Source organism: Oncorhynchus keta, chromosome 4 (assembly GCF_023373465.1).
Source record: "Oncorhynchus keta strain PuntledgeMale-10-30-2019 chromosome 4, Oket_V2, whole genome shotgun sequence".
In the NCBI taxonomy this organism is placed as follows: domain Eukaryota; kingdom Metazoa; phylum Chordata; class Actinopteri; order Salmoniformes; family Salmonidae; genus Oncorhynchus; species Oncorhynchus keta.
The window spans coordinates 22,744,788-22,769,247 of NC_068424.1; the positions used below are offsets into that span (position 1 = coordinate 22,744,788).

Sequence of the window (24,460 nt, forward strand, 5' to 3'; positions counted from 1 at the left end):
GGGAAAAAATGTCTCAATCTCTCCACTGCTCTGCAGCCAGCTGCTAAAGGACAAGAGAAGTCTGTACTTTTGAACCCTGACCTCCATCACCTCCGGGGGTCCATCTCTATTGTCCATCACCGCCAGATTATCTTTTTCTAGCACAGTTTTTTTTTTGTCTCGGTCCAATTGGCTGCCTCAGCTGCTTCATCTTTGTAAAAACCAGGGAACCACACAACCGTACCGTCATTGAAATGGTCATTCAATTTCTTTGGAGATGAAGTGGAATGAGCACCATGTCTTCACTTCACTAGATGTCATAAATGGTCTCCATGTTTTGTGGTGAGTAAATATAGAGTAAGAATCTGTCTTTGTGACGTACCGGCGTCATATTATTGAGTCAAGATTTTGAGGCTGAGATTTCCCCCCCACTGCCACCAATTATTTGGGGGGACTACTTTAGAGGCAAGAGAACCTCCTTAAACAAGAGAGACATGACTGGCAAGCACGTGTTGCATGTTCTTACATGTAGGGAATTATGTATTTACAGTACGTGTGTTATGGACAAGGAAAGGAATCCAACAGCACAGTCTATCACAGTGCCATCCGTTTTGCCACCAAAGCCCCATATACCCACCACCACTGCGACCTGTACACTCTCTTTGGCTGGTCCTCGCTTCATACTCGCCGCCAAACCCACTGGCTCCAGGTCATCTATAAGTCTCTGCTGGGTAAAGCCCCGCCTTATCTCAGCTCACGGGTCACCATAGCAGCACCCACCCATAGCATGCGCTCCAGCAGATATATCTCACTGGTCACCCCCAAAGTCAATTCTTCCGTTGGTCGCCTTTCCTTTCAGTTCTCTGCTGCCAATGACTGGAACGAACTGCAAAAATCACTGAAGCTAGAGATTCATATCTCCCTCACCAGCTGTCAGAGCAGCTCACAGATCACTGCACCTGTACATAGACCATCTGTAAATAGCCCATCCAACTACCTCTTCCCCATACTTTATTTATTTATTTATTTTTGCACTCCAGTATCTCTACTTGCACATTCATCTTCTGCACATCTACCATTCCAGTGTTTAATTGCTATATTGTAATTACTTCGCCACTATGGCCTATTTATTGCCTTACCTCCCTTACCCTACCTCATTCGCACACACTGTATATAGACTTTTTCTACTGTATTATTGACTGTATGTTTGTTTATTCCATGTAATCTCTGTGTTATTGTATGTGTCGAATTGCTATGCTTTATCTTGGCCAGGTCGCAGTTGTAAATGAGAACTTGTTCTCAACTAGCCTACCTGGTTAAATAAAGGTTCAATAAAAAGGAATGTAAAAAACATGGAGCCTGTCACTTTGGGTGTGAGGTGTAGGCCTAACTCATCCCTCAACTGGACACATCGACTGTCATTCTACCCTGAGAATAAGTGCAGAATCCAAGATTGAGAAATAAGCAAAGGCCTGTCTTGTATTTTTGTGCACAAGTAAATCCTTTAAATGACTACTACTGGCACTAAAGTAGGATTTAGATAGCTTTAGTTACAAGCACTCAATCAAATAAACGTTTTGTTAGCTTAGTCAATTCTTAATAACTATGAATAAGCTGTTATCATTCCTTTTTTTGTGTGTGTATAATGGCAAATACTATATAGCTTACATACAGTCAGGGGTCAAATATGACTGTGCTTCCAGATTGCTTTGTCAAGTTAAAGCAAACAGGCTGACAAATATATGAGGTCAGCCAAGTCTTCCACATTAGCATGAAGATTTGAGTCATTTAGCAGATGCTCTTATCCTCCCCATTATAACATTGTGATGCCTGAACATGCAAGGCACAGAGTCAAGAAGCAAGACATTACCTCCTCCAGCTCATTCACTTAAACTGGGATGAATCCTAATCACATACTGCATCAAGGCCCTGTATTCAGCCGACCTGAAACACCAACCTGATCAATTCATTGACTTCATACCAGCAGACTTTTGTTGCGTTTGATTTCGCTTGGCTTGTCTGGCATGCCGTGGGACTACTCCATTGGTCAAGCCACGCCAAGGGCATCTGAAGTTCTAATTGATGATGACCTATGAAGCTTTCAGTTGTTGTTGGTTTAAAGTGGGAGTCGTGTGACGACAAATACTACAGTATCGCAACAGATATAACACACACGCGGCCTAATTCTGTCCAGACCTACAGAATACCAGGTGGAGTGACTAAAAGAAAGAGTATTTCTCACCAGATAACAGCTGGGTTATTCAACACTGAAATAAGTCTGGCCAATGGGGGGGGACAGGATAGGGTGTTTATACAATTCACATTTTTAGTCATTAAGCAGACATTCTTATCCAGATCCACTGACAGTAGTGAGTGTATACATTTCAACTTCTTTTTTTTTTTGTGGACTTTATTTTGTCTTCCCCCGTGGGAATCTAATCCACAAGCCTGGTGCTGCCAGTGCCATGCTCTACAAACTGAGCTGCACAGAGGGAATATAAGCAAGCACAACACTGCCAATACCTCACTATATACATCTCCTGGGAACAACCTTAGATTTAGGGTGTAGTGTTGCAATGCCTTCTTCAGCACTGATAGCGAGTAGAGGCACTGATAGTAGACAGAGGATTGGGCTTGTGTATGGGATTTTAGGATGAGCTTTCGCAGGCTAATGAGTGAGTGAGAGTGAGTGACCAAGGTTACATGTGCACAGTATTCTGGATAATAGCTTAAATCCCGCTTAAGGTCTTATTCTGGATAATAGCTTAAATCCCGCTTAAGGTCTTATTCTGGATAATAGCTTAAATCCCGCTTAAGGTCTTATTCTGGATAAGTTTACATGTGCACAGTATTCTGGATAATAGCTTAAGTCCCGCTTAAGGTCTTATTCTGGATAAGTTTACATGTACCTTTTAATATCCCGCTCACGACGAGGATCCTTGTATCCATGAATACACAGAATATTCCTCATTTAAGTTCATATTGGTTAGATGGAATAGTAACTGAAATCTGGACACTGACTGTAGGCCTACAATCTCTCATATAAGCTAAAATAATGTTAACTCCTGCAGAATTATGCATTTCATGCAGTAAAATGATACAACAAATGTTAATTGTCTCAGGAACAGGAGTGGAAATATGATTTCTTTCTTTCAGCATCTCTTGAGAAAATGTGAATGTGTGTGTAATGTGTTATCTTTGACACTGTCATGCAAGCAAACAGTATTTCAACCACCTAAAATATGCACCAAAGACAAACATAAGTCTTATCAGAAACCTGTTTCATCATTTTTCTCAGCTTTTCATTTCCTTAAACTGGTCAAGCTGATGACATGTGGACATTCTGCACAGACATGTTTCCACTGCCTTCCACATTTTGGAGTTATTGCGTTTTCTCCCCGGTCACTAAACGAAACAGACAACTTTACCAGTGTTAACTATTACTAATGCATTCATTCTATTAATGTAAGACATTATTCTGGTGAGCACTACTTTATTTAGTCTTCTGGGGCAACAAGTGATGACAGAAGAGAAGCTGCACGTATCTAACTATAGTTGACAAACAAATGGTCTCCAAAATGTTGGAACTTATAAGCAGAAAGCTGTCTAAATTAGGGGTGAAAGTAGCCAGTAGGCTATACAGCCCAGTGTGGAGTAACAGTAAAATAAATTATTATTGAATTATTACATTGGATCAACCTGCGTAGGTAGCCTACTTCTTGAAGTCATTTAGTTGACAATCAGATGAAAACATCATCACACAACACCCATGATATGCGAAACTGAGCCTGCGCAGACCGCGAAAAACAACGTTAAACGGGATGTTTACATGCCACAGTATCCCGTCTAAGATCAGCATATCCCAGGCATCTTAACCGGGTTTATCATAACCGGAATACAAGCTTTTTTGGGTTATTGTAAACAGGATATGATGTTTATATGCGTCAACTCTAAAACAGAATACTTGAGTATTCCGAATAACAACGGGATATTGGTGTGCATGTAAACGTGGTCAGTGTTGAACTTGTGGCCTGCTGACACTCAAGGGGGAGAGTGTCTGAGCAGACAGGCAGAGGCTGCATTCTTTCATCTCACTCTATTTTTCTTGTCTTCCTTCCCTTCCTCCTCCCTCTTTTCTCCTGAGTGGTTCTATCACCGCCTATCACATGGTCACTAAATATGCCATTGTTCCTACAACAGTTCATTTTTTTCTTTCTTTCTTGTTTTTTTCCTAACATTTTTGGGGGTCGATGGATAAGAGCTGTCTTATATTGGACTGCAGGCTTACAGTGTACAATAAAATTCCATGTTCAAACTGAGACGTTAAAGATGGAAGTGTCCATAAAGGACAACGGCACTGCGGGTTCACCCCCCAAAAATGTGTGCCGTATTTTAAGGACATATGTGTTTTTGCTTCAATGTCCAATGACAGTGTTCGAAAGACTAACTGTGTGTGTGTGTGTGTGTGTGTGTGTGTGTGTGTGTGTGTGTGTGTGTGTGTGTGTGTGTGTGTGTGTGTGTGTGTGTGTGTGTGTGTGTGTGTGTGTGTGTGTGTGTGTGTGTGTGTGTGTGTGTGTGTGTGTGTGTGTCATAGCCCCGTGTTACAATGTTACAATGACGACCCATTGCCCTATCATTTCCCAGCCCCGTCTCCTCCTCTGACACAAAGACGATCAAACGGTCAGAGATCATTCTGTCACCGAGTGCTGTAAATCCTAGGTGTAGGCAGAGGCCATCCATACACCCTGGTCATTTAAGCATTTAACCATCCACTCTTTAAAGTGGCTTGGCTGCTTTATGAATTACCAGGTAGCCCTTTCCTGCAGTCAACTGGCCTATTGGAACAGTTTATTAGTCATTTAGTCCATTTCTTACCTCGCATTGTTGTTTTGGTGGGTTCTGGGAACAATGGGATGAGTAGGAGGTAGATGAGGTAGATGAAGGACAGGGCATTGTACCGGAACAGACACGCTGCAACACAATAAGGCAAGTCAGATCACAAACTATCTATGACATAACACCATGGATAAATCCCCCTTAAGAAGTTAGCACCCTTAATTAGAAGGAACCAAAATAAAACAGAGTAGCAGCACTGGCGTTTCAAATGAAAGGGCGAAGAAGTTCTGTGGCTCACAAACAGTTATGATGCAGAGTGGTGTGAACGATGTCAATGGGAATGGAGGAGAGGGAAGGGATAGTAGCTCTATAAACCTCAACGCTTTTTGGATAGACGACCGCGCTGCACTCGAAATTCCAACAGTGTTTGACAACAGGCGTTTTGCCCTGAAGCAAACATGGCAGATCTCTGTCGGAGTGCTGAATTGGAGCCCGAACGACATTACTACCGCTGCCCAGGCCAAAAACATCCAGATTGCATTAAGATAAACCGTGGCTGATGCCATTTCAGTCAAGCATCCAGCATGTCAGCATGAGTACCAGTCCATCCATTACCTAGGAAAACATACATGAAGCTCAATCTGCAGCCTGCGCAATGTTTATGAAAAATGTCACTTATGGTACTTGTGTTCAACAGGCCTGTGAGTCAGCGCACTCACATGGTATTATTCAGCCAAAATTAAATACGTTGGCAGAACATTTCTTCAGGCTTTCAAACAAAGTGGTCCACTCCCATGAACAATCAGTCGTTGTCTAAGGAGTTCTATGAATTGTAAGTAAGCATTTCACTGTAAGGTCTACTACACCTGTTGTTTCGGCGCATGTGACAAATACAATTTGATTTGATTTGATGTTGAATTATTGCATGCAACAGAGGTTGGTGGCCTGGCCTGCTTAAAGGTAAAATAAAGACCCCATCGCTCACTCACCAACCCAGAAGTTAACCATAGATTTAAAATGTAAATTCTATGTCTATGCACACAACAATAGACACACTCAGTGCTGTTTTTTCCCTTTTTTTAAGTGGTCAGATTTGTCTGTTCTAAAGTATGATATTAATTTCCACACATCTCTGTTCTGCTTCATCTTGTTCTCGTCATTAACAAAGAATGTGTCTTGCTTAACCTGTCTAAAATGGAACGATTCCTATTGTTTTAACTCAATCCAGTAGGACCCATCATCTTAAAGGTGCACTATGCAGAAATCGCACCGCCACTGGCATCCCGAGTGGCGCAGTGGTCAAGGCACTGCATTGTATTGCTTGAGGTGCAACTAAAGATCCGGGTTCAATCTCAAGCTGTGTCACAGCCTGCTGTGACCAGGAGATCCAAGAGGGTACGCACAATTGTCCCAGTGTCTTCCGGGTTAGGGGAGGGTTTGGCCAGTCTGGGATTTCCTTGACCCGTCACGCTCCAGCAACTCCATGTGGCAGGCCGGGTGCCTATAAGATGACTTCGTGTGCCTAAAATGCTGACTTCGGGCGCCAGCTGGACTGGCTGGCTTCTGGGTTAAGCGAGCAGTGCAGCTTGGCAGGGTTGTGTTTTGGAGGACGCATGGCTCTCGACCTTTGCCTCTCCTGAGTCCGTAGTGGAGTTGCAGTGATGGGACAAGACTGTAACTACCAATTGGATATAACAAAAAAGGGCTAAAAAAAAAGTTTTTTAATTGTACCACCATTTCCTGGTTGCCAAAATGGTAATAGTTTGTCAAATTTCAGTTTGTGACAAAACAAACAAGTAGTGTAGAGAATCATTGTACCATCCATCTCTGTTAAATAGGCCTACATTCCACACATTTTTTCACCTGAACCTCTGACCTCTGAACTGCTGCTGCTCCACACCAACTGATGATGTGGCAAGTGACACTTTGCTTTTTGAAATTACCTAATCCTATACACTTCACTGCTGACATGCACAACATTTTGGGACTATATCAACAGAAGGACTATATCAAAGATTGTTTTTGAGTTCTACACAGCAATTCAACCCTTACCATAACCCTAGCCCTAACCCTTAACCCTTACCCTAACCCTAGCCCTTAACCCTTACCCAAACCCTTATTCTAAACCTAACCTTAACAGTAATCTTAGCAAACAGCTGCTTATCAACAGATAGTATGGCCATCTGTCAATCATTTATATGGAACTATACAAATAAAGTGTGACACAAATACTGTATATACTGATTGCAAGATATATAGAGGGAAATACATATTACAGAATCAATGGAGGTAAATACACATTACAGTATATGTGGAGGGAAATTCAGTGAGAGTAGAGGGATATCCCAGTTTATACTACGTGGCATTCCGAAGTGAGTCATGGATTAAATATCATACTGTAACATATAGTAACTACACATACTACACACTGAGTGTTAAAAACACCTTCCTAATATTGAGTTGCACCCCCCCCCCCCCTTTTTTTGCCCTCAGAACAGCCTCAATTTGTCGGGGCATGGACTCTACAAGGTGTTGAAAGCGTTCCACAGGGATGCTGGCCCATGTTGACTCCAATGCTTCCCACAGTTGGCTGGATGTCCTTTGGGTGGTGGACCATTCTTGACACACATGGGAAACTGTTAAGCATGAAAAACCCAGCAGCTTTGCATGTCTTGACACAAACCGGTGTGCCTGGCACCTACTACCATACCCCATTCAAAGGCATTTAAATCTTTAGTCTTGATGATTCACCCTCTGATTGGCAAACATATACAATCTCTCCATTGTCTCAATTGTGTCAAGGCTTAAAAATCCTTCTTTAACCTGTCTCCTCCCCTTCATCTACACTGATTGAAATGGATTTAACAAGTGGCATCAATAAAGGATCATAGCTTTCACCTGGATTCACCTTGTCAGTCTATGTCATGGAAAGAGCAGGTTGTCCTTAACGTTTTATACACTCAGTGTACATTTATAATGGTACACTAAATACAGGAAACATGTACCACATCTGCATCCTTTTCCCATGTAACATGGGGACAATCAAAAGTGTTATGACACTTCCATCAAAACCCACTGGGCACAGATGTCTATTCCACGTTGCTTCAACGCGTTTTCATTGAGATGACGTGGAAACAATGTTGATTTGACCAGTGTGTGCCGAGTGGGACATGATCCTCATCGGTAGAAGACATGTGACTGAAAACGTCCGCATTATTGTTCAAAAGAATAGGAAATGGAGGGAGAGTAGGTGGGGGACTGTTTTCATCGGAACGGAGAAGATGATCCCTCCTGTCAAATCCAAACAATGGCCCTAATCCACAGCTCTCTCTCTCTCTCTCTCTCTCTCTCTCTCTCTCTCTCTCTCTCTCTCTCTCTCTCTCTCTCTCTCTCTCTCTCTCTCTCTCTCTCTCTCTCTCTCTCTCTCTCTCTCTCTCTCTCTCTCTCTCTCTCTCTCTCTCTCTCTCTCTCTCTCTCTCTCTCTCTCTCTCTCTCTCTCCCTCCCTCCCTCCCTCCTTCCTTCCTTCCTTCCTTCCTTCCCTCCCTCCGAATGAACTGTAAGGCACAGACCAGTCACCCGTAATACAGGTCAGTATTTTGACGTCTATCCATGTCAGCAGACCTCGGGAGATGACATAGAAACCGGCCACAGGGGGCAACAGTGAGCGCTGTTACCTTAAGGTAACGTAGGTTTCGGTTTTGCTAGGGCATTGTGGACGGGGATGGCGGATTTGAATCCAGCAATAGAAAGTTGTTTTTGATTTTATGTTTCAAGCCTATCCCAAACCTTAGACCTTACCTCAACCAATCTGAGTTAATGCCTAAACTTAACTCTAACCATAACAATTTGGAGTTATTGCCTGAACTTAAACTTAAACACTTTAAAAAATGTGAAGTTCAAAGTGAACAACTTTGAAATTTGATGTTTGAGAAACATAGATGAACGTCTAATTCTGACGTGAGACAGCCAAGTACAAGTCAGCCGTAAAAAAAACACCAAATTACACAAAATGGGGCTTATCTGTTTGATCCGTGTCAATAGGGACCATTCATGGGCCGTCTGACCCACGGTCAATGCTTCCTGTTTCCCCGGCCACTGGGGTATTGGCAGGAATACTGTCAGGACTGGCCCCATTCGTTTCTCGAGCTTCTGCCAACCCTTACTAAAGAATAGTTCTAAGTCATGCAAAACAAACACGGCCAGAATCAGTACCAATCAATGGAAGGGATACTAGAGGCAGTTGTGTAATCAGGGTTACTGAGCAGCAATATAAATATAATAAAGTAGCAGCAGAAAATATGGTGATTGTGTGTGAGCATTTGGGGTTGTGTATGTGTGTGTGTTTGTGTATGTAGTCTGAGTGTGTGTGTGTGAGTGAGTGTATGTGGGAGGGTGCGGGAGTATCAGTGGATGGATGTGTGAGTAGAGTCTGTGAATGTGTATATATTCAGTGGAGATAGATGTGTGAGTAGAGTCTGTGAATGTGTATAAAGTAAGTACAGATAGTCAGTGGAGATGGATGTGTGGGTAGAGTCTGTGAATGTGTATATAGTCAGTGCAGATAGTCAGTGGAAATGGATGTGTGGGTAGTCTGTGAATGTGTATATAGTCAGTGCAGATAGTCAGTGGAAATGGATGTGTGAGTAGAGTCTGTGAATGTGTATATAGTCAGTGCAGATAGTCAGTGGAAATGGATGTGTGGGTAGTCAGCTCTGCATTAGCTGTTCAACAGTCTTATTGCTTGGAGATAGAAGCTGTCCACGGAGCCGGTTGTATTTTTGTGTGTGGTGGTGTCATGTCATTGATATCCCCTTGAAATACATTCCCGTGTTTTCCTGAGACAAATTGGGCATAGCTAATTGGCCAATAGAAGTGTGGAGGTTTAGTATCTATCGGTTCGGTCTCATTCTCGGCCACATCCTGGCTTTTCCAAGGGTTTGGAAATGAAACACTAAATTGAAACGGGCACCTCACCCACCTGTCCTTCTGTGACCTGCACCACCGACCACATAAAACCCTTTACTGTAGATCCTCGGCGTCAGAAGACACCCACTCCTGAGGTCCCAGCCTGCTTTAAGAGGGGTGTGTGTGTGTGTGCATGCAATGCAGGCATACGTGCTTGTCTGTTTGGATCCCCAATTGATTACAAAACCATGACCACCACTTAAAGGGTTGGCCCTGTGCATGGGCTGCAGGCGCACTTGTATAAAGCAATTACAATAACAAAGTTCATTCGTTAATATCAATTGATGCAAGGTTGTGTGTTTGCACAGAGCAGAACATCTCGAAGTGAGTTTTCAACAGTGATTTACCACTGGATGCTTTATGTACAGGATACTGATGGTTCTCGTTACTCTGATAGATTCATGTATTGTTATTAGGGCTGTTTGGTAGTATATAGTGTGTGCGTGTGTGTGCGTGTGTGTGTGTGTGTTTTGGTTCCTGATCTATGTGGGTGGTGAGCCTAGTATCTGGCAGTGTTATTGGGATTAGGCGTCCATTAACACTTCCCCCCAGCGGGTGACCTCCTCTTGGCAGCCAGCACACGGCTTGACTGGGGCAGCAGCTTCAAACAGCTGGGTCTTCAGGACCAGCCTGACTGTTTGGAGTAGGAGACGGGACTGGAGCCACTGCAAACACACAAAAACCCACGCTACCCCAAAATGTCTGCACCCATTTATTTTCCTTACTGAGCTGCAAACACGGTCTTCCAAACACTGCAAATGATTACCCTCAGAATATCTGCTGTGGGTTTAAGTGACCGTAATGATAAAAACATCAGGACTCGGGAGAGCGAGAGGGAGGCTATGTCTGTCTTTGCGGATGCAGAGCAGCACACTTCCATGCCCCATTGCTTCCTCGTCAAGCTCCATGTCATGTAGAGTTTGCACTTCATCACCTATGCTGTACACACCCCATTCATTATTACGCTAAGATCGCCCCACCAAGCTGGTGGCTTTTAGGATCAGAAATTTAGACCAGGTTTAATAGTTTCATCCCCTTGGGGATTTATAGACAAGACCGGGATTGAGTTATATCACGCCGTTTAAACTATAAAGAAATGAACAGCACAGAATGTTCTTTGGGGCTAAACTTCATTTTCATTTTAGTAGAACAACTTGCAATTAGGGTTAAGTGCCTTGCTCAAGGGCATGTCGACAGATTTTTCACCTAGTTAGGTCAGGGATTTGAATGAGCGACCTTTCAGTTATTGACTAAAGCTCTTAACCACTAGGCTACCTTTCCGCCCTTCTTTGGTAAAATCAAAACATCTCTATTTGGCAGTGAGAGAATGTTGGATGCCCGCTTGAATATCGTTCCAGAGACCTAATCGGTCCAAAGTAAATAGCATGTGGTGGAATGTGACTACAGACATGCCTTATTGTGACCAAACATGTCAATCAGACTCTATGTGTGCTTATTTATCACAAGCCGTTGGCTGTTGAGAACACATTATTTTCAAGTAATGAAAGGACTTAACTGACAGACATGGAGAAGGAGTTTGACTCTGCTATGGTACAATAATTCTATCCTATGTTATAGAATACCAGATTCAGTGTGGGGATCTTCCTCGAGCGTTTAGTCCTTAACACGAAAGCAAAAGTACAGAGACAGTAAAGAGCTGCAAATTCTACATTTCAGCATCGTAAAAAAAAACAGGGTGTCGTCGACAATAATGAAGTTGAATGAGAGAGACAGCAGTGTGGGTTAACAGAAGACATTCACAAAAATGAGTTGTGTCACAAAACAGTGTGTGGTATGTCCCTAAATCAGACGAACTCAGCAATTGCTCAGCAATTTTACTTGCTAGCAACCACAGGACACAGATATTGAATTTTAGCAAACATAACATGCTAATAATTAAGACAGTTTAATAATGCAACCCATAATTCTAGTTCATATTTCCGGTAAAAGCACATCAAAAGATCCATTACTGCACCACAAAGAATTTGCAAACAATAAATATTTTCACCCTTCCCTATCCCAACCTTCCCACTTCTGGCCAACTAAACGACTAGTGTTGCCAGAATTATGCACCAAACATACTAGCAGTTTAGATTTTTTTGTAATTCAATTCTTGTTCCAACATCTGTGTTAGGGTTTTTTTTTTAAACGATATCTATTTACAGAATCTTCTGCAAATCTTAAAGTTTGCAAATCATGAAGGATCATAGCAAACTTTACTTTGAAATCACACAGGACGGCCAATAAATGATGAGGTATAGCATCCTATGGGACTATGAAGTCGGTGTGGTCATCGTATTATCCCACAGACAAAGCGTGTCTTCTGTATGTGATCCTGTAACACTCACTGTAACACCTGTGAGCAAATCAAATAGCAAGGGGCATAATCCCCCATCCAACCTCCATTCACTCCCATTAATTTCACCTCTGGCAGAAAATATGTGTATCGACCAATCACACATCATCATGGTCATCATACATATAAATACTGTACATACACGACATGACCAAAAGTATGTGGACACTGTTCGTTGAACATCTCATTCCAAAATCATGGGCATTGATATGGAGTTGGTCCCCCTTTGCTGCTAGAACAGCCTCCACTCTTCTGTGAAGGCTTTCCACTAGATGTTGGAACATTGCTGTTGGGACTTGCTTCCATTCAGCTACAAGAGCATTAGTGAGGTCGGGCACTGATGTTGGGCGATTAGGCCTGGCTCGCAGTCAGCATTCCAATTCATCCCATAGGTGTTTGATGGGTTGAGGTCAGGGCTTTGTGCAGGCCAGTCAAGTTCTTCCACATTTCTGTATGTACCTTGCTTTGTGCACAGGGGCAATGTCATGCTGAAACAGGAAAGGGCCAGAAGCACAGAATCCTCCAGAATATCATTGTATGCTGTTGCATTAAGATTTCCCTTCATTGGAACTGAGGAGCCTAGCCCAAACCATGAAAAACAGCCCTAGACCAGTATTCCTCCTCCACCAAACTTCACAGTTGGCACTATGCATTGGGGCAGGTAGCATTTAGCCCTTAACAAGAAAGCAAAAGGACAGAGACAGTAAAGAGCTGCGAATTCTGCATTTCAGCATTGTAAAAAAAAGCATGGCGTTGTCGACAATAATAAAGTTGAATGAGAGAGACAACAGTGTGGGTTAACCCCGATCCGTTGGACTGCCAGATGGTGAAGCATGATTCTTCACTAAAGAGAACGCATTTCCACTGCTACAGAGTTCAATGTGCGGAGCTTTACACCACTCTAGCCGAGGCTTGGCATTGTGCATGGTGATCTTAGGCTTGTGTGCGGCTGCTCGACCATGGAAACCCATTTCACGAAGCTCCTGACAAACAGTTATTGTGCTGACATTGCTTCCAGAGGCCATTTGTAACTCGGTACTGAGTGTTGCAACTGAGAACAGATGCGCTTCACCACTCTGCGGTCTCGTTCTGTGAGCTTGTGTGGCCTACCACTTCACTGCTGAGACATTGTTGCTCCTAGACATTTCCACTTCACAATAACAGCATTTACAGTTAACCGGGGAAGCTCTAGCAGGGCAGAAATTTGACGAACTGACTTGTTGAAAAATTGCCATCCTACTGCCAATTTTTGTCTATGGAGATTGCATGGCTTTGTGCTCAATTTTATACACCTGTCAGCAACGGGTGTCGCTGAAATAGTTGAATCCACTAATTTGAAGTGGTTTTCCACATGTTTTGTATATATAGTGTATGTTACTGACAGATAAGTCTCTCAATTACATTATTGTAAGACGTTACTGTCACGCCATTCATTTGGTATGACCTTGAACCCTGGAAACATATTTATGCTCAAAGGAAGATTAAAAAACATGTGATAGATCTCTCCTGTCATTCAATCAATTACAAGAGAGATTTGAATTATCCAAGGCCGATTTCTTTAAGTTCTTACAACACTTACTCAATCTTACTCAATCGCTGCAATCGAATCTGGATGAACCCAAGGCATCTAGCATGGAAAAAATACTGAAAGAAGCTGCTACGCCAAAGAAGTTGATATTAAGGGTTGATTGAAACTCTACCTGATGGCTCAGAACCTAAAAGGAACACATGAGAAACCGATCTAAATGAAGAAACTGAGGAGAACCATTGGTCACAGATAAGTGAAAATGTTCATACCGACTCCTACAACCGAAGACATAAACTACTGCAATTTAAGATCATTCATAGGACTTACTACACTCCTGCCAGAATGCATGTTATGCTGAAGATGCAAAAAGCACAAAGGAACCCTATTACATATGCCGTGGTCCTGTGATAAACTGACACCATTATGGGATAATGTATGCGCTGTCATTTCATTGTGTTTCCACGATTATGTCTTCTGGGAAATGTAAATATTGGTGATCAATATCAGAGAATGTTTTGTAATATAGGTCTAACGGCTGCAAACAAATATATAGCCATCAATTGGAAAGCCTCATATCCACCCACAATAGCAACCTGGAGAACTGAACTATCTAGCTACATCCCATTAGACTCTATATATTATAAATCAGACATTAACCAGACTTATTTGACAGAATGTGGAGACCGTATGTTGACCATCCTAGAGAATGTGCTGTGTAGTGGGCGTTTTTGATGTTGTTGTTTCTGTTTGTGAATGTCAGTTTGGCACGTACTCTCACACTGGAGAATAGAGCCACTGGAACTTCCCTACTCTTTGCCCGATGAGTCACTGGAATTGAGGGGGATTGTGCACAAATTCAAATAATAATTTGTCCTATTTAAACAAGGGCATTTCCATCTAAAAGGACCCATGAGCACCAACATGTGAAGTTCAAAGGAGCATATCAAATTGGATGTCAAATTGTATTTTATTTAAACTTGATTTAACTAGTCAAGTCAGTTAAGAACAAATTCTTATTTACAATGACGGTCTACTGGGGAACAGTGGGTTAACTGCCTTGTTCAGGGGCAGAATGGCCGATGTTAACCTTGTCAGCTCGGGGACTCGATCCAGCAACCTTTCGGTTACTGGCTCAACACCAAATTAAGCTAAGAGTATATATTTTTGAGAAATGAAGGCATTTATACTGTATATTTTTCAACCATTTAACATCTTACAAATAAGGCTGATTTCTGGATGAACAGATGGAAAAGGGGTCTTAGGAAACATCTTCCAGAAAAAGTCTTAAAAGGTATCAGAAATACATCAAAACACAATCATGTTGATGTAAAGACCCCTGCCAACTAATATCAACACTTATATTTAGTTTTGTGGAAGTGATTTACCTCCTCCAAGTTTAATAAATATGCCCTTCTCTACCTCATGAGGAGGGAGGATAATGAAAGTTCACACAAGTAACAAGTAATGGTAGACCTATCAATAAATTATAGTGATTTCACGTATATCAATTTTATTTATGAATTATTAAGTAATTAAAACTGGTAATCAGATGGTACTACTATTGTACATTATGATAGTCAGTTTAGATAACACATTAGTATTTATTTTTCATTATTTTTTTTTAATGTAAAAGGAATACCATTGTTTGCCAACTGAATGACCCCAAAAAATCTGTAACGGAATTACTACAGCTGAATTGGCTACAATGGGAAATCATAATCCACAGTTAGGCCACCTGCTACTGTCCTCCCTTCCACTGGCATACTGTTATGTGCAGCTGATAACTGATTTCTTTCTCTTTCTGTCATCAGGTGGTCAAAGCAAGAGTGTGGGAGACAACCCCTCCCAGTTAATGTAATCTCTCCTAGATCTTACTGACACCTACCCAGGAGCCCCCTCTCTTTCCATTTACTTTAACCAGCATCCTCACCTACTAAGCATCGACCGACACCGGACGTCAATGGACGTTGAAAAGTAGTTGAAATTTGGTCAGTTCACCCTGGCCTTGACTTTAACATCCACAGACGGACTGGACTAAATCTGAACCTGTCATAGACGCGTGTTTCACAAGTTTGGATAGGATAGTAGAATACAGTACATTAAAGGTCTTCACGGGTCTGACAGACATGAAATTCTGACTTTTGTCTCGGATCTGGGTCGGGTCTGATATCGTTGCCACGAGTCTCGGGTATTTGCAATTTCAATTGATTTACCAACTGGACCCAATTGGACCCATCCTCTGATCATTTTAAGTGTGTGAGTCGATGAGAATTGTGTGAGCTTGTTATCTGTGTCAGCCAATTGCAACTCTATAAAACGTATAGCCTATGTCCAGCTGAAACTAGTTCCGGCTGCTCACATCAGGGGCGCCTGTTGCCGGGGAGAAAGAGAGCAAGTGAAAGGAGCATTGGCCTAGGCTACTGTTGATTGTTAAGATAGAGGCCTTTTTCATTGGTGTAAATCAACAGTTAGAGGAGAAGGAGTATAGTGAAAAGAAGACTACAAGGAGAATGGACATCTAGTGGACAAAGATGAGAGGAAGTTGGCGAGGCCATATGGACTGTGCAACTTCAGGTTTGAACTTGTATTTATTTATTTTCGTATTTATTATCATTTGTTTTATCATTATTATTATTATTATCGTAGGCCTATTTAAGAATTTAAAAGTTCTTTATATTTTTAAAGAGGGTTTTATTTCATATTTTTAATTTTGTGCTATTTAGGCCATTGCTGTCATTTGTTAGGTAAGTAGGCTCTACTCACCTTTGTTGGTCATTTTTGAAGGTTTAAACCAGTTTTTTAAATAGGCTATGCAACAAGTGTTTTGTTTCATTCTGTTGAGCCATTTCCTTTGGCCAAATTAAGTTAATGTTGTGTTTAACCCAATATAATATAATTACCAGTAGGTCTAGGGCCACTTGCACTCAAACCATGAAAAGGAGAAACCAAAGGGGGCGAGATGCAAAACGTAATTTAATGAACCAGTATATTAACCTGTTCGTATTTCCCCTATAAACAATTACTTGATTTACAGTAGGACTACTTTTGATATTACCCTTATAAAGTGCATTGTCGGAACTAGAAGCACAAGCATTTCGCTACACTCGCATTAACATCTGCTAACCATGTGTATGTGACAAATAAAATTTGATTTGGTTTGATTTGATTTGAAGAAACTTCTGCGAAGGTTTGGTGTGGTATGGCTATCATTAGTCTTAGCTATGCAGGCCTATGAAGGACGTGCGCACCAGCAATCCAACAGACAGTTCAACATGAGGTGAGGAAGAAGGTTTTAGGCCGACCAGGTGGTACTCTTTTAATCGAACAATATGATGCTTATCTTTATAAAAAATATTCTGATTGAAAATGTTCCAATAAGCCTCCTTCTGTGTAGCAGTAGTAGCCTATCTGACAAGTAGCATAGGAAGGAAAGCAGGTCGGTGTCGGGAACATGGCGCCAGAATATCTCCATCTTTCTCTCAGTTTCTCTAGGGCTAGACCTTAGCTTTTCTTCCTTTATGTTTATGTTTTAAATATGAATATCATACAGCGGATGACTAGGCCAATAAGCCTACAGTGCATTCGGAAAGTGTTCAGATTCCTTGAATTTTTCCACATTTTCTTAGGTTACGGCCTTATTCTAAAATTGGTACAAAATTGGGGGGTTTGTTGCTCATCAATCTACACACAATACCCGTTAATGACAAAGCAAAAATAGTTTTAGCAAAACGTTTTTTTATTTAAATATACATTTACATAAGTATTATAAGTATAGACCTTTTACTCAGTACCTTGTTGAAGCACATTTGACAGCGATTACAGCCTCGGGTCTTCTTGGGTATGACGCTACAAGCTTGGCACACCTGTATTTGGGGAGTTTATCCCCATCTTCTCTAGAGATCCTCTCAAGCTCTGTCAGGTTGGATGGGGAGCATTGCTACACAGCTATTTTCAGGTCTCTTCAGAGATGTTCGATCCGGTTCATGTTCCGGCTCTGGCTGGGCCACTCAAGGACATTAAAAGAGTTGTCCTGAAGCCAGTCCTGTGTTGTCTTGGCTGTGTGCTTAGGGTCGTTGTCCTGTTGGAATGTGAACCTTCGCCCCAGTCTGAGGTCCTGAGCGCTCTGGGGCAGGTTTTCATCAAGGATCTCTCTGTATTTTGCTCTGTTAATCTTTGCCTCGATCCTGACGAGCCTCCCAGTCCTTGCCACTGAAAAACATCCCCACAGCATGATGCTGCCACCACCATGCTTCACTGTAGGGATGGTGCCAGGTTTCTTCCAGATGTGACACTTGGCATTCAGGTCAAAGAGAATCTTGTTTCTCATGGTCTGAGATTCTTTTGGCAAACTCCAAGTGGGCTCTCATGTGCCTTTTACTGGGGAGTGGCTTCATCATTATGGGGTATTGTGTGTAGATTGCTGAGGATTTTTATTTATTAAATATATTTTAGAATAAGGCTGTAACATAAAAAAAATGTGGAAAAAGTCAAGGGGTCTGAATACTTTCTGAAGGCACTGGTATGTCCATACAATGTCCTGATGCATTTAGCGCTCAAATCTCCAACAGCTGAACCACGAGGTGGACAATCATTGTTTTAGGAAGTAATTGACTGTAAAGTTTTGAATATGCTACACATGGAAACACAACAAATATTTGTTTTGTAATTTGTTAATGGCAATTTTTAAGGACACAACTGTTGAACATTTGGCCATTATCACTCGTTTATTGATAGTGCTGACAGCGCCCGGTCGAAGGTTTCTTTCTCTCTCTCTTTCTACTCTTGGACTGAACCGGTCTCTCGGATCTGAAATGGCACAGGTCTGTTTGGGTCTGTTAATTCCACTGGCCTTTTCGGAATGGGTCTGACTGTCTCTGGGCCATTCGGAACAGGTCTTGTTTAAAAAATATATATTTATTCATATCGGGTTGGGTGGGAAAGCCACAAGTACTTTATACTTTTCTTTACTGTAGTGTACTGTATTGTACTGTACTCTACTCTGCTATAATCACTGTACTGTAGAGGTCTTCACGGATCCAAAAAGTTGTACCATATCGAAATGGATCCGTGAAGACCTCTACAGTACAGTGATTATAGCAGAGTAGAGTACAGTACAATACAGTACACTACAGTAAAGAAATGTATAAAGTATAGTACAGTAGAGTACAATATATTGTACTGTACTCTACTGCTGTACTTTACTTTACTGAACTCTAGTGTACTCTACTGCACTCTACCCTAATCTGCTCTGCTGTGCTGTGGTGTATTGTAATCTACTGTACTCTAGTGTGCTCTGCTGTGCTGTGCTGTGCTGTGGTGTATTGTAATGCACTGTACTCTAGTGTGCTCTGCTCTGCTGTGATGTGCTGTGGTGTATTGTAATGCACTGTACTCTACTGTGCTGTGCTGTGCTGTGCTGTGCTGTGCTGTCCAAACTTGTGAAACATGAAGAGAATGACATTCATATCCATAATTATGCATTTCTGTGTAGTACAAATCAGAGACCCATGATGTAATTATATAACCGTATTCCATTACCGGGTGTTAATCCACTTCACTTACTGTACTGTAGTTCAATAACCAAAATATATGTTTTTAAACTCAAGGTGACATGTCATAGCTGACAACCCATTTTTTCTGCAGACATCTTTGAATCTTAATTTGGAGGCAATATTTTTGGAAAACGTGGTCGCATAAAAACCTGAGGGAGATTTTAATGTTTTTCTGTTGCATCGGCACAGTTCTTCCACTTATATTAATTTTTTGTGCATAGAGTTGTATGGTTTGTTCAACTTTGAAATCAATGCTTTTTGTTTGGCCTACATTTTAAAGTGAAAAAACAACGCCTAATTCCGTTTCCGTGGAATTGCCCCCAACACACCCACTAGGACACACCTTTGCTTGGCAAAATAAATAACCATACATGTACCCATATTCTTCTTTGGGGATATTATTTTGCTTTTGTTTGGTCAGTAAAGCCCAAGTCCTAGAAATCATGCAATACTTTTGAGCTTTTTACAGCACCAAGTGGACACAGAAAGCAAATAAGTAATGTTGAAAGTCAAATGTATGTTTCATAAAACATGATTGGCTATACAGAGAATATCTCTTGGAACTGAAATTATATTTTGCTCCAGGAAATGTGTACTTCAGATTTTAAACTGCCTGGTTATGAGGGACATCAAGGGGTGAGGGATGGAGAGTCAAGGATACCATATAAAGTACATGTGAAATACCAGACATGTTATACTATCACATATCTTTAATGTAAAGTTATGATCTTGAGTGATGGTCATTAATATAAAACTACTGATCTTATTTATCTTACTAATGACTTGAAAGATAAGCAATTTAGACTTTCACAGTAAATCATACATTGGTGTCAATCAACCTTCTGGGTTTTTCAGTATTAATAATCAGAACTGGCCTGAAGATTTATGAATAGTTGTCGTTTCAATATTGACGGTTCATTTCTGGCAGTATTGTTTATTCAGAGTGAGTGTTTTCTGTTCGGTGAGTTTTTGGCCGAGAGAAAATTCTCGAAGTCCCTGGCATAGTCTGTGTCTACACTGAATAACATTGATGTTGACATTAAAATAATACCAAGTGCCAATGAATATATATCCAAACATATTAAAAAGACCCCAAAATGTTCCAAAATGTTTATATCAGAGCTAAACATTAATGTTAGGCGTAAATATGTCAGTTCATTGATGCTGGTGAAATGAATGGGAGGCGGAGAGGACAGAAACCTCCGGCGGGAACAGTGTGCGCAGATATCCAAGTTCACCTCTCTCACCGGCCCCCTCCAAAATGGTTCCGTTTTCACAGGTAACTCAATCTGTTATTTAACTGGGCTCTGTTTACACTAGAACTGCCAAACTTAAAAATGTCTGAAGTTCAGGAATGAGACAGAACTAACTCTAGTGAGCCTTGTTGCTAAAAAAACCCTGACTAAAACTAGCTGCACTCTGCCTGCAATTCCCACTCCCCCACCCCACATCACTTTTACCATCACCCTGCCATGTCCACCTTTCCACCCTCAGGGATTTAACTCTTTAAGAAACAACTGACTGGTAATCGGATGATACTACCATTGTACATTATGGTAGTCAGTTTAGATACAATAGTGTGCCAAACTGTGTCTGTAAATTGAGAATCCTTGCATTCTTTCAGTGCAAAAATAATACTATCTTTGACTTATCAGAAGCCCAGTATCCAGGATTGAGGGAACAGGGTCCTGAGTTTTAGTAACTAACTACAGTTTGATTCACGGTAATCTTAGTCTTAGCTCAATACCAACGCACCCATGGTGATTGTGGAAGAGTCTGGGGGATATTTCATGACCTCAAGACAAACTACCAGTAACTCCCAATCACTGCTGGTTGTGATACAGCCTGGAGTCAAACCAGGGTCTGTAGTGACGCTTCTAGCACTGAGATGCAGTGCCTTAGACCTCGGTGTCACTCGGGAGCCCAGATGCCTTGCAAGAACTACCATCTGTCTCCTAGTTGAGTGACTTCTATGACTAACCCTTTCTGGAAGCTATTCCAATAGCCAGTTAAACAGATATGAGTCATCATTGAGATGATGCGAGACCAGAATCAGAGAGACGGGAAGTTCATTACAGGGTTATTAATGGAAGAATCCATAGGCATTGTTGCATAAGGTTATTCTTGATGAGTACATCAACCAGCCACCACTAACTCAGTAGAAAAAAAATGAAACACTAATACTGAAATCACTTTACCACAAAGACATCAGATACTTCGACAACAACAGGTTGTGCTTCCAGAATATTAAATTGTGTTAATTTCTGTAACAGTCAGAACTGTGGTAAAAGACAGAAAGCTTAAATACAAATGTTTGTTTTGTCTGCAAGTGGGAGCTTTGGGACCAAAGGCTTGGGACATCTTTCAGTGTGACCGTTGCTTCCACAGGTCTGTATTGTTAAGCGTTGGCGTCTGCTAGCTCGTCAATTTGCACATCGGTCCAACAAACAAACGAGCAATGCAGCTGCCAGTGTGAGCAGCGTTAGCCCCCTCACAGCCTGGCTCAATGGAGTGACTACCTCGTGTGGCAAAGGTAAACCCTGAAACAATAATAACCTGTTGATTCTTTATTTAGACAAGGTATATGGGACTAAGCCTAAACTCAGTACCCTCCAGCCAAAGTTACATTTCTGAGCTGTATAAATGATGTCCGCAATCAATCATGGGCCCTGTATTCAGGAGTCTTGGCTGTGTTAAATACAGTATAGTAAGAACGTGGGAGGTGTATTTCAGTAACCTCAATCACCTAAGTAATCGGTGGGCTTATTCAGAAGGCTTTCTAATTATACTATCACTGTCAGATTAACAAACCTGCTAAACTGGAAAGAATCTTATTCTTACCCCATTATTTTACACACAATGTCAATCCTATAATTAACTTGAGATAGAATTGAAAAGTAAAACAAAAACACATCTTTAGCTCTTGAAACCAGACACTGTGAGGTGTGATATAGAACTGGCTTGTTTCTAGTAGTCTGCCTGTGATTGCTTAAGTGGATGGGTGGGAGGGGCTCTGGGTTCTGTGTGGTTGGGGGAGTTCGCACAAAAGGTCCATTCAGGTGGCTGAGTGTATTTCAGTGGCACTGCTGTCAGATTATAGACAGGAAACAGTTAAGATAAAACTGTATGAATAGTCTGACTATAAAGCCAAAGGGGGAAGAGAGAGAGAGTGAGAGAGTGTGAGAGAGAGTACTTTAACCATTTGTACATTGTTACAAAACTGTATATTTATATTATGACATTTGTAATGTCTTTATTGTTTTGAAACTTCTGTATGTGTAATGTTTACTGTTCATTTTTATTGTTTATTTCACTTTTGTATATTATCTACCTCACTAGCTTTGGCAATGTGAATGGAGCCCTTTGAATTGACAAATTGAACTGAATTGAATTGAGAGAGAGAGAGAGAGAGAGAGAGAGAGAGAGAGAGAGAGAGAGAGAGAGAGAGAGAGAGAGAGAGAGAGAGAGAGAGAGAGAGAGAGAGAGAGAGAGAGAGAGAGAGAGAGAGAGAGAGAGAGAGAGAGAGAGAGAGAGAGGGAACAGAGTGATAAATCCCCAATAATGGCGTAAACTTAAATAAAACTTTATCCAACTGACCAGGAATGGAAAAATAATCACAAGTTTATACCCCAAAATGTTTTGATATATATCTCACTAGGTATTTGACTCCATGTCCAGACAAATGTTTGCTTCTGCTGGGGACATAATGTACAATGCCTTCAGAAATTGTTCATACCACTTGACTTATTCCAAGTATGGAATAAGTCAAGTTAGAGCCTGAATTCAAAATGAATTAAATAGATTTTTTTCTCACCCATCTACACACAATACCCCGTAATGACAAAGTAAAAATATGTTTTAGAAATGTTTGCAAATATATTAAAAATTAAATACAGATAGATCTCATCCACCTGTAAGTATTCACAACCCTGAGTCAATACATGTTAGAACCACCTTACAGTTGTGACTCTTTCTGGGTAAGTGTGTAAGAGTTTTCCAACAGCTGGACAATACAATATTTTTTACCTAGGCAAGTCAGTTAACAACAAATTCTTATTTACAATGACAGCCTACCAGGGAAGAGTGGGTTAACTGCCTTGTTCATGGGCAGAACAACAGAATTTTACCTTATCTGCTCAGGGATTCGATCCAGCAACCTTCCGGTTACTGGCCCAATGCTCTACCCACTAGGCTACCTGCCGCCCCTATATTATCACATTATTATTTTCAAAATTCTTCATGCTCTGTCAAATTGGTTGTTAATCATTATCATGGATTATCAAGCAGATTTAAGTCACAACTGTAACTTGGCCACTCAGGAACCTTCACAGTCTTCTTGGTAAGCAACTCCATTTTATATTTGGCCTTGTGTTTTAACTCCCCAGTCTGTAACAATTAAAAGCATAACTATAACATGATGCAGCTACCTCTATAATTCAAAATATGCAGAGTGGTACTCAGTAATGTGTTGTATTGATTTGCCCCAAACAATACAATATGTATTCAGGACAGAAAGTCAGTATTACTTCAGTGCCTTGTTGCAAACAGGATACATGTTTTGGAATATTTTTATTCTGTCAATAATGTTAGTATTGTGGAGTAAACTACAATGTTGTTGATCCACCCTTCGTTTTGTCATATCACAGAACATTAAACTATGTAATTGTTTTATAGTCACCATTGGCCTCATGTTGAAATCCCTGAGCGGTTTCCTTCCTCTCCGGCAACTGAGTTAGGAAGGACACCTGTATCTTTGTAGTTACTGCATGTATTGATACACCATCCAAAGTGTAATTAATAACTTCACCATGCTCAAATGGATATTCAATGCATCTACCATTAGGTGCCCTTCTTTGCGAGGCATTGGAAAACCTCCCTGGTCTTTGTGGTTGAATCTGTGTTTGAAATTCACTGCTCAACTGAGGGACCTTACAGATAATTATTGTATATGTGGGGTATAGAGATGAGGTAGTCATTCAAAAATCATGATAAACACTCCTGAACTTATTTAGACTTGCCATAACAAAATGGTTGAATACTTATTGACTAAAGACTGTTAATGTTTACTGTTCATTTGTATTGTTTATTTTACTTTTGTTTACTATCTACTTCACTTGCTTTGGAAATGTTAACATGTGTTGTCCATGCCAATAAAACCCTTAAATTGAATTGAGAGAGAGAGAGAGAGAGAGAGAGAGAGAGAGAGAGAGAGAGAGAGAGAGAGAGATGTTTTACTGATAAGA

At 41.1% G+C, this 24,460-nt stretch overlaps 1 protein-coding gene across 1 annotated transcript in view; it reads right to left on the reverse strand.

Moving 5' to 3' along the window:
• LOC118382724 (piezo-type mechanosensitive ion channel component 2-like) overlaps window positions 1-24,460 on the reverse strand; it is a 174,297-nt gene that overhangs the window by 141,561 nt on the left and 8,276 nt on the right. The window contains exon 2 of the mRNA XM_052504202.1: window positions 4,855-4,950. Coding sequence (XP_052360162.1) covers window positions 4,855-4,950 — 96 coding nt within the window. The remainder of the gene's footprint in view (window positions 1-4,854; window positions 4,951-24,460) is intronic.